The sequence below is a fragment of the Etheostoma cragini genome, chromosome 7 (assembly GCF_013103735.1).
Source record: "Etheostoma cragini isolate CJK2018 chromosome 7, CSU_Ecrag_1.0, whole genome shotgun sequence".
Lineage (NCBI taxonomy): Eukaryota > Metazoa > Chordata > Actinopteri > Perciformes > Percidae > Etheostoma > Etheostoma cragini.
The window spans coordinates 23,005,339-23,015,873 of record NC_048413.1 but is presented as its reverse complement, the minus strand read 5'-3'; the positions used below and the strand labels follow the sequence as shown (position 1 = coordinate 23,015,873).

Sequence of the window (10,535 nt, the reverse complement as noted above, 5' to 3'; positions counted from 1 at the left end):
ACACCAATCAGAGACCGTCCAGTCCCGCCCTCCGGAAAGTGCAGCTTTTCGACCAATGGTATGAGTCGGTTTGAAGCACGTGCCGGTTTCGCGGCAAAAAACATTTCGCGCGAAAACCGTCCGAGCCTTGTTTAGATGTAGATCAGCTGGGACAATAACAACAATAATAGCCGATTACTGGGTCGGACGGGGTCGCAATGGGGCTTTTATAAATGGACCGCGCCCGGTGTGAGCAACTGACGGCTCAGCAACTACTGTTTTAAAGGATTCACGTGATTTTACCGGTTTATTTTCTTATGTTTTCAGTTTTGTCGGAGTGCTTCCTGCGTGCCCCAACACAACGAAGGGGTTGAAGAATTGCGGCTAATAACTCAGCTAGCATGCTAATCTGCCCTATATTTTTTTGTACATGTAACTATATCGGGTTATACGCGCTAAACTAACAGTCGCTTTATTACATGTACTCTCAAAAATGCTTTTAAGTTTTGGTCATGTATATTGCATTACGGATATTTTATTTCGATAGTTCACTCCTGGAAAGGCTGCTATAAAGTTGTAATAGCCATTAAACTGAGCCCAGTCTTAGGTATAAATAGAAATAATATTGTTTTATACACTTAAACAGCAGGTTTCTCGGCTGCACCGGGTTGTTTGTTAACTTGTGTCTGTCTTTGTTGTCAGGACATATGCTAGCTCGTTAGCAGTGTTGGTAGTTGTGTTAAGGGCAGTGTGAACAGGCCTCGCGGCTGTACTGTACTACTAGGAGAGATGAAAACAAAAGATTAGCTTGCTCCCTTGCTAGCTCGCTAACCAACAGCGTTTATTGCTGCCACGGCCAATTGGCGACTCTTCTTTGATGATATATCAGCGGCTGAGGCTCAAAGCGCAGAGTTGGTATGCGGTAAAATTGTTTTCTCTGCCAAATTTGCCGTTTGGCAGAACAGCCTGTCTTGCAATGTCTCCACCAGCCTAAAATAATGTTTCAGCAGTTCGCTAACAATAGGTTATCATGTATGTTTAAGTAAGGTTGATCGTTACAATGCATTTGCAGTAGTTGTTTATGAGCAATAAGATGGACGATAGAGAAAGGGGAACTTTTTAAAGAGATGTTCAAGCTGTCTATAAACCGCTACAAGCAAACTTTTACAAGGTTTCATAAATGTTCATTAAATTACAGTGTACATCAAATCCAAGTGGGTGTTGATACTTAAACTGCAACCTCTTAGTTTGCGGCCCCTAAAGTCCACTGAAGGGGTACTCAGTGACACTGCAATGTCAGAGACTCTGATAACAGGGCAGACATCGGAGGATCTGTTGGCTGACTTTGAGACTTTGCTGAACTCCGGGACTATTGACCTGGGTGGGGACCATCAGATAGTGATCATCACCAGTCCCAGCAATGAGGGACTCCACCCGGCCGAGGTCCCCACCAGCACAGGAGAAATCCTGCTGTTTGCCACGCCACAGGGCCCTATTGACGTGGGGGTCCAGGACAAGAGACGACCTGCTCTTGGGAGACCTCCGGTGAGGAGAGGGGGGAGCTGTGGGGGAAAAAGGGGAGAGACAAGGGTGAAAGAAGGTGGTTAGCAAAACGAGTTAACCTTTAACATATTATGTTAATATGTTTACTTAAACATGCTTCTGCCTGCATTACAAAACTACAAGCCCATCCACCTGTTGCTTTACAACATTTAGCCTTTCATTCAGTAGCCTTTACTTTCCTCTTAATACGTAATTGGTACACAATTGTAACAACATGTACAGTATAATTATGGTAGTTTTGACAACGTGTGGGTTTTTCTACAACCATTTCTTCAGGTAAAGAGAAAGTTGGACCTGGATAGTGACCATCAGTATGTCAGCACCACTCGACCGTCCATAGGCCAAGCACCACCCTCCACACCTGCCCCTCCCAGAGGTACACACACACACACACACACTAGCACAAAAACAACAAACCCATTCTGCTGATTTTTCTTTCATTGTTGCCCAAAATTCCCAGCAGAAGCAACACGTCAGCTGAACACAACCTACAGCCTTCCAATCCATCCAATCCATGCAAACTCTGACTTTTGCTGTGGCCGTCATTGTCCTAAAAACAGCTGTCCTTTTATAAGCACAGAAAACAGCCTGCCAACCTGTCTTTGTCTTTACCGGACGGACCATTATCAGACTTTTTTTTAACTATTCTGCTAAAAGGACAAAAGATTCAAATGGGAAAACAATTTACAATTGTTATTTATTTGTTTGATTGATTTATGTTGTTGTACACTCCTATTGTACTTGATCCGTCGTTGGGCTTCAAACATAAGGAAAGAGCTTTAAATGGTTGCTTATGGGAGTCGTGTTCACTTCACGCACAACAAACGGAAACATTAAATGTACTTGGAGTGTAAAAGATGGACAAGGTCACAAGTTTTGTATGTCTTAATTGACTAAACACCGTTGGTGCAGTCATTGTACTGTCGCTGCGTAACAAACTGCAAATGTCACATCTTAAATGGGATAAATAAAGGGTAAAATGTTTTGAAAACTAGTGCAAACAGAGTTCAGCTGCCACAAATAAAGAGACCGCCGTGTTCAGTTCACCAGAAAAAGTGTAATTTGTGGAATATTTGAAAACTTAACAATTTTATCAGATTAGTGCAGGACTGAAGTGAGACAGGCTGTATGTTAGTCCTCTGTGAAACGGCTTAAAAGACATCACAGGTGCTGAGACACACCTGGAGCAGGACAACACTATACCAGTAGGACACTGTACCAGTAGAAAATGCTTGTTTCTCAGCAAACTTGAAGCTGTATCTCAGAAAAGCAACTCCAGTCTGATGTTATATGTCCATTTGGCGGCAGACAGAAATAAAATGTGTAATTAAGCCGTAAACCGGCATCAGAGCTCACATAATTTCTCCCATAATAACATTTGAAAAAAAAGAAGTCAAAATGACAGAGACACCCCAACACAGAACAAGGTATTTGGTTTAAGTCATGAGTGAATGAGCATCATGCTTGAGTAATTTGAACTCCTTCAAAACAGGATGTTACAGGACATTACTGTTGTGACATGTTGGTTTAAGAGAGAAAGTGAATTGTTTTTGTGGGATTTTTAAATTATTTTGGATTAAGCTGGTTTGAAGTATTGAAGAATTTCATTGGTTAAAGAGGACAAATCGATAATCCTTCAGTTAGGAGAGATGTGATGCTCTTTTCCCCTGCTGCCTCAGTCTTTGCTGTAGGCCAACAAGGGTGTAGTTTTACAAGAAAATAAACCGTCCAGTGTGGTTAAGAGCAGAATATTTAAACCCATGTGTTCCACTTTCACCTTCTCTCCAGTTCCTCGAACTACGACGGAGAAGTCACGGTATGACACTTCCTTGAACCTGACCACCAAGCGCTTTCTGGACCTGTTGTCCCAGTCGGCTGATGGCGTGGTGGATCTGAACTGGGCTTCGCAGGTCCTGGAGGTCCAGAAGAGACGCATCTACGACATAACCAACGTGCTGGAGGGAATCCAGCTCATCTCCAAGAAGTCCAAGAACAACATCCAATGGCTGTGTGTATAAGAAAACCTAGATATGTGTTACCAGACTGACTGATACTATCGTGGGGAAACCAGTGAATGGTTGCAGCAGCAAAGCAGAAGAGTATAGATAAAGAATAAACATGACAACATAAACAGTAGCAACACTAAAAACATATTAAGCACAATATATCACTGTAAATTTGAAAAATCTGAAAACCTGAATCACAGTCCATCTGCAGGATGTTCCTTATCACAGCAGTCAAATATCAAAAGTGTTTGGAGTCCATGAACATGAAATGTATTTAATGTTTTGGTGTTGCCCCCCCCCCCCCCCCCCCCCCCCCCCCCCGCAGTGGTAACCGGGTAGATGCGGCATTGGTTACCCGCCATAAGGAGTTGCAGAGAGAGGTGTGTGACCTCACAGAGGCGGAGGAGCAGCTTGACGAGCTCCTTTCCAAATGCAACCTACAGCTCAGACTGCTTACAGAAGACCCACAGAACAAGAAATATCCTTTTGACCCTTTTTGGTAACTGACCTAGTCCTGGACTCTGCCAGTCTTAGAAAGACACCACTTGCTGCTCTGTTGAGTTCCTTAATGGTTGTGTCCATCACGTTGGGCTATGTGCGCTGCCAGGATTTAAGAAATTCATTTGATTCCCCGGACCAGCTGGTCATGGTGATCCAAGCTCCACCAGAGACCCAGATGCAAGTTTCAGAACCCAGCCAGGTACAACCCTTGAATCTTATCAGCGTTTTGAAACGTGTTTAATGCAACATTGTGAAGTTTTCACCTGACAGTATTTTATTTCTTTGATTAGGACAATGCATATTAATCAACATTTCTGTAAATGGACCAGTGTTAGCCGCTAGTTACCTAGCATGCATGAACATGCAAACTCCACACAGAAAGGCCCAGAACATCCTGGATTCAAAGCCAGAGCCTTCTTGCTGTGAGGCAGAAGTGCAAACCACTGAGCCACCGTGCTGCCATTGACAGTGTGTATTTATCTGCATCTCCCAGGGTTACCAGGTGTCGTTGAAGAGCACGCGGGGTCCAATTGACGTCTTCCTCTGTCCAGAGGACAGCTCCGGCGTCTGCAGCCCCGTGACAGGAAGTAGTCCCTCTAAACCCAATGCTGACCCCTCCTTGGTGCTTCCTCCCACAAAACCCACAGACCAATCACAAGCCACAACATCCACAACACCCCTGGAAGTGGGTTTATCATCGCCAGTGTCCACATCATCCACAGTGACAGCAACCTCCCAGCAGGACCCCTCATCACTGGGGTTAGGTGGGGACACAGGTGAGTGCTCACATTAGTCAGTAAACGTATTGAAACTCCTCATTTAAAAATGTTTTCAAGTCAGCTTGAATTCAATTCTGTTACAATGAATTCATGATCTAAAACGTATCAATAGAGACAACTCTTGCTGCATAATCCACCAGAATGCCAATAAATACACTTAGAAACACGAAAGAGTTGGCAGTTTTCTGCTGAAATGGGAGCAATGCAGCCCTGAGTGAAATGTCATCATATTAAAATCAAAAAGGAGGTAGATGTGCTCATTCCACCCCTGTTGGGTACAAGCTAAAAACGGCAACAAAGGACAATGAGAGACTGCCCCTGTTTTTCAAACAAGCTCCAATAGTGTTGGTTACGTACAGTTAGTACATTTAACAGTCAACACAGGTTGGTTCCTGGTCACGACCATTCAGATACGCCTCAGGCCGTAACCCGGGAGTGAGCTTGCACAACACAACACAGGGGTGGATTAGTGTCAAGGAGTGGAATCAACACCGATCAAAAAGTACTTTGCCACTTTAATTTAAATGATTATCTCTGCGAGGACCTGTTCCCCCATCAGATTCTTTTGGGATATCTTGGTCACGTTGTTCTTTTAACCACTGTAGTTTGCATTTTTGTGCTCAGCTTTCATACTTTCTGCCACAATGCCGTCTAGCAATAGCATTGACGTGAAGATAAATGATTGACATGATTTGATCCTGCAGCAGCTAATTGGACAGATGTGACCCAAGTTTTTGATGTTTCTAATGGGCCAAATAGGGTCTTTATTTTGATCGTCCTTAACTACATTTAAAATAAAAATGCAAAGTCTACACAATATGTGTGTGTATTAATCCAGGCCTAAATTCCTGGGAACTGACACCTATGGAACACATACACCTGAATGGCATACAGCCATCATGAATGGTTTTACTTCTACTTACGCTCTTCCTGCTATGACGTGTCAAAAATGTGTTGCTAGGCGCCCGGGGTAACTTAGAGTTTGCAGAGCGCGCGCTCATACATAGAGGTTTATTCTCAACGCAGCTGCCACAGGTTTGTCTCTTACCTGCGGCTTATTGCTGCATGTTGTTCCCACTCGCTGTACCCTTTCACGTCTTCAGCTGTCCTCTCAAAATAAAGGCCTAAAACGCCCAAAAAGAATTCTTTAAAACAAAATGTGTTGCCACGGTACAGACATGATAGGTACTGTCCCAAACACAAACTGGAGGATGCCAATCTGTTGATATTTGTGTGTTTAATTTGCTGATCAGTTATTGCTCAAAATCCAGCAAACCCCAAATGGTACTGTGCTCCACTAATTTTACTTTCTAAAACAGAATCGCTCCTGGGAGGCGACCCATTCTCCAACCTCGGAGACATGCCCGATTTTGACCTCTCACCCCTCTCTTCAGCGGACTTCCTGAGTGGAGAAGGCCTTCCTCTCCCATTGCATGGTTTTATCAATCTGTCTCCCCCCCATAGTCATGACTACCACTTTGGACTGGAGGACCACGAAGGGATCAGTGAACTGTTTGATTGTGACTTTGGTGACCTGTCGCATGTTTTGGGGGACAGTTAGATGAAGACGAGGAGGGGAGACAAGAAGCATGTCTGGGAGTCTAGATTTTCTCTGTTCTCTGGGGCTTCTAAAAGAAGAATCAACATTTTGTGGGCAAAAAACTATTTTAGTGTTTTACTTGTGCAGTGTGGGATAATGTTTTGTGTAGTAATTGCCTGTGATGGTCAAATGCCACCCCACTGCAACATCTCAGTCCCCGAAATTGTACAGCACATGATTAGCACTTCTCTTTGGCCATTTCAGTTTTAGATCCAGGCTTTAGCTATAGTATAGCTATTTAAATTATTTATATGATTGTTATTTTGATATTTTGTATGAAGTGCGTTTTTTGTTATTGATAATGTTTTATCCAGGTGGATTGTGCAGGTGTTTGTGTGTAGAGTATGGATTATGGGGCTGGTTTCCTTAACACTGATTAGCTTACATGCTACTAATTCATAATGCTGGTTTTTAGAGTCCTGTGCAGTTTTTTCTCCAAACTGCTGTGCTGCGTCAATAAAACCGGCCTTATGAGGAGTGTAGATTCAGTGCTGAGCCGTCCAAAAGCGTCTCGAAGCTGCGGCGCAGTTTCACACTTTGAATAGTCTCTTTTTCTACAATGGCGGAGGTCATTATAAGCACAAAGTAAAGGCTTCTTCATTAATAATTTCTTTTATCTAAAACACGGGGGTCCTAACAGAATGGTTTCTCTAATGTCTCTATGTCTGACAGTTACACTCTAGGTATCTTTGCCCCAACCTAATGACTAGATTTGTAGATTTGCACATGTTTTACAGTCTCCGACAGTGGAGCAACAAGGATTTGTAGTAAATAGCCAATTAGCCATTTTTAATTGCCCCGGAAACCCACCGACCAACAGATGGGCTGTCTTTACATGGCTGTAAATATTGATGTGAAAAATGAAAACAAACAAGAACTTAGATGCTTTTGGCGAGCTTGACTCTCATCTCTCTTCAAATATATGGTAGGATAACGGGTTACCATAATATTTTGAATTTTCAAACTGTTCTTCGAAAGACATTTCCAAAAGTAGAGACTTCACGGTGTGACCAGTAATGTGGGTTTGAAGGACAAATAAGCAGTTCATATTTGAAAGGTCCAGATGGGGTTTGGTGGTGTGCAGGAAACCAGGTGATGATAGTCTGCTACAGGTTTGCTAGTGATAAACAACTAATACTGAATATGTTCTCTATTAGTTAGCTAGGCGCTTAGCCATAGTCTCAGGTGTTCGGAGCAGAGGAAAGTCTTAAGTCAATGTTTTTGATGCAAACATATATGGGAGTGGAACTGTTTTTGATGCATTTTGTGGGTCTTGTGTAGGTGGGTTATAGGTATTTACAGGTTTAGAAAGTTCTTGAAGAGAGTACATGCTTTCTGTTTTTTGTTTTTAGCCAATAGTCCAAGTGAGAAAAGATGCACGTAGACTATCGCTCCCAAAACCACCCGACTGTTATTGTCATGCAGAGACGCTCCAAGCAGGTCCAAAGCCCTGACTCACAGTTAAAGAAGTTCAATAGATCCTCACGGACCATACACTCTTAATTGCATGTTTTTAAAAGCATTCAGTGTTGTTGTTTTTTAAAGGTGCTTCTTTTCTTTTAGAAGTCAAATCGGTGTGGAGCAGTGATGAAGAAAGGTTTTAAGTGGAAGTGACGAATGCTTTGATAGGAATTCAAAACAGCGACATGCTGTTGTTGTTCATTATATGCACTTCAGATCGGTTGAGAAAGTTAATGTTCATGCCTTAAATCAATGACCTCTACCAGGTAAAGGGAGGGACTTGGGATATCTTATCTCAGCCCCAAAAAGATCAATTCCTTCTTGTTTTTCTACGATTGTCAGATCAGGCTCTTCACGTTCTACAAACGTACATGCCTCGGTCCTTTGGGAACTACTATTGATTTTCAGTTTAAATAAGCAGCAATAACAGACGTTTTTACATCATGCACTTAGAGTATGAGATGAAAAACTGTCCTGCTACGTGTCCTGTCTTGTCTCAGTTAGCAATGTCTGCGTCAAACTTTTTTTCTTTTACTAAGTTATGTAAGCTAAAGTATTGGATGTTAGTGTGTGTGTGTGTGTGTGTGTGTGTGTGGGGGGGGGGTTGCATGTGTGTTGAAAATACAAATTGTTTTGTTGAATTTCATATTTATTTAAGAAAAAAAGGGGTTCAATGGAAAAGAAATGGTACATTTGTCAGTAATTTCATGGCAGTGACTTTATACCTAGTCCATTACCAAAGAGGTTGTGATAATAATAATAATGATAAGAGGCAAAACTCACGTTTTTGGAGTGTCGCCTCTTACTATTATAACCTCTTTGCTTTTACTTGGTAAATCCAAGCAAATAATTTGTTGATAAATGTGTCCTTAAGTGGTGAAAAGAAGTGTTTTATTTGTAAATGAGCTTGTTGTCGGTAGCACATTTATATTTAGAGATTTTTCTATTTTTATTTCCCTTATAGAGAATTTATTTACCCCGTTTTACCTTAAAATTCAGGAATACATTTATTTGTCATTTTGACTGATCCGACTAATGTGTGTAATTCTTCATACCTTCTTTTAGTCACGGCCTTCTCGGCCATATCAGTTAAGATGACGGATGTCTCCGTGTCGCAGGCAGCCTAGCTAATCTAAGGTTGTACGTGTCTTGTAGTGTGAACTTTTGGGTGCCTCAATCTGTCATGTGAGTGTGTGAAAACCTTATAACTATAGCATTCTTTTATTTCCTTTATCTTCAGGTCTGTGGAAACCATGACATTGCATAATTTCAACAGCTTCTGAACAATTTTCAACTGACAGCGGTGTTACAAATGTAAATGGCTCATTTTTTTATATAATTTTTTTTTTTTTAGTCTTTCTCCGCATTTATCTTCCAAACTGAGCGACATTGGTGTTGAATGTCGGCGGTTCATGTTGTGAACCTGTCATATGTCTCTCCGTGTTTTTGTTCTCCGCAGGACAAATGCAGTGCCTTGTTAAGGTAGAATCTTAATTATGAATTCAATTTCAAATCCGGATTTTGTTTTATGTGCAGCCATGGTGAAGGAATGCAAAGTTTTGAGGTGTTTTGTGCGGTCTTTGTGGTGTTATGTTTGAAAAGGTTTAAGTGAAGATAAGCACCAGGGTTGAAATCAAATCTCCTTCAGTTCAATTTATTCATTTTTTAACTCATAAGAAAACTATATAAGATTGAGAATTGTTAGAATCAATGCACAAATTAATTACATTTTATACAAAGATGACTTCTCATGTGTTGAAGTCACTGTGGGGTACACAAAAAGTGCATTCTGCTACAGGACAGGGGTTTAACACACCTTAAGTGAACTGACTTCAACCCTGATCCAGTTGCTGTTCAAAGTGCTTTTAAGAGAAACTCTAGCTTATCTGGCAACTTAACAATCAGTTTTCTACAAAAACATGTTTGTCTCTACATACTGGGTAAAACAAATACAGATTTGTACTTGTGAATTATTAATGGACCCCAAATATGCCCTTTTGTATCAAATTTTCTTTGACAAAAATAAAAAAATACATATTTTGGTTTGAGCCATTTGCACCAATCTCGTCTTTCTGTTTTACAAAAGTGAATCTAACACCAAACGTGTAGTATCCCATTTAGTCATTTGCATTAATTTGTCATAACGTAGGAATGTTTTTTGTAATTAAACAGTGTAGGGGCTCTAAGAAATGTTTGCAGTGTAAATGCACTAAAGGGATTTTTACACTGCAGGTTGATGTTTATTGTTGCAAAGAAACCACCAGGAGCCGTTAGCACCAGGGTTACTTACTTTGAACATTATTGCACCACTTCACTTCTATAGTTAAAACAATTGTATTTCAGGAACCATACTACACACTATCTTATAATTATCATTATTTGAAAAAAATGAAGTGCTGAGACTGAGATTATAATTCAAAGAAATAACCAGAACAAAAATGCATTTAGAGATCAGAAACTCTTTTTCCAGTGGTAGTCATCATATCCTAGTTAATGCAATCTCACCTGGGCAGCCAGAGGGAGCCCTTCATCCAGCACTGCATATAGGGGCCAGAAAAACAAGTAGAGCAACCCAGTCAGTCGTTCCTAATATGTGGTATTATACAGAGTCTCTTTAAAATGTGATTTTAGACATTAGCCTTATAT

General features: G+C 41.2%; 1 protein-coding gene across 1 annotated transcript; it reads left to right on the top strand.

Moving 5' to 3' along the window:
• The first annotated feature begins 99 nt into the window (after nucleotides 1-99).
• Nucleotides 100-9,937, top strand: e2f1 (E2F transcription factor 1). The gene is made up of 7 exons (XM_034877478.1): nucleotides 100-1,524; nucleotides 1,819-1,918; nucleotides 3,331-3,550; nucleotides 3,874-4,026; nucleotides 4,134-4,248; nucleotides 4,543-4,825; nucleotides 6,148-9,937. Exons 1-7 carry the CDS (start codon nucleotides 1,273-1,275, stop codon nucleotides 6,387-6,389), a joined length of 1,365 nt encoding a protein of 454 aa, XP_034733369.1. The 5' UTR covers nucleotides 100-1,272; the 3' UTR covers nucleotides 6,390-9,937.
• The last annotated feature ends 598 nt before the right edge of the window (nucleotides 9,938-10,535 follow it).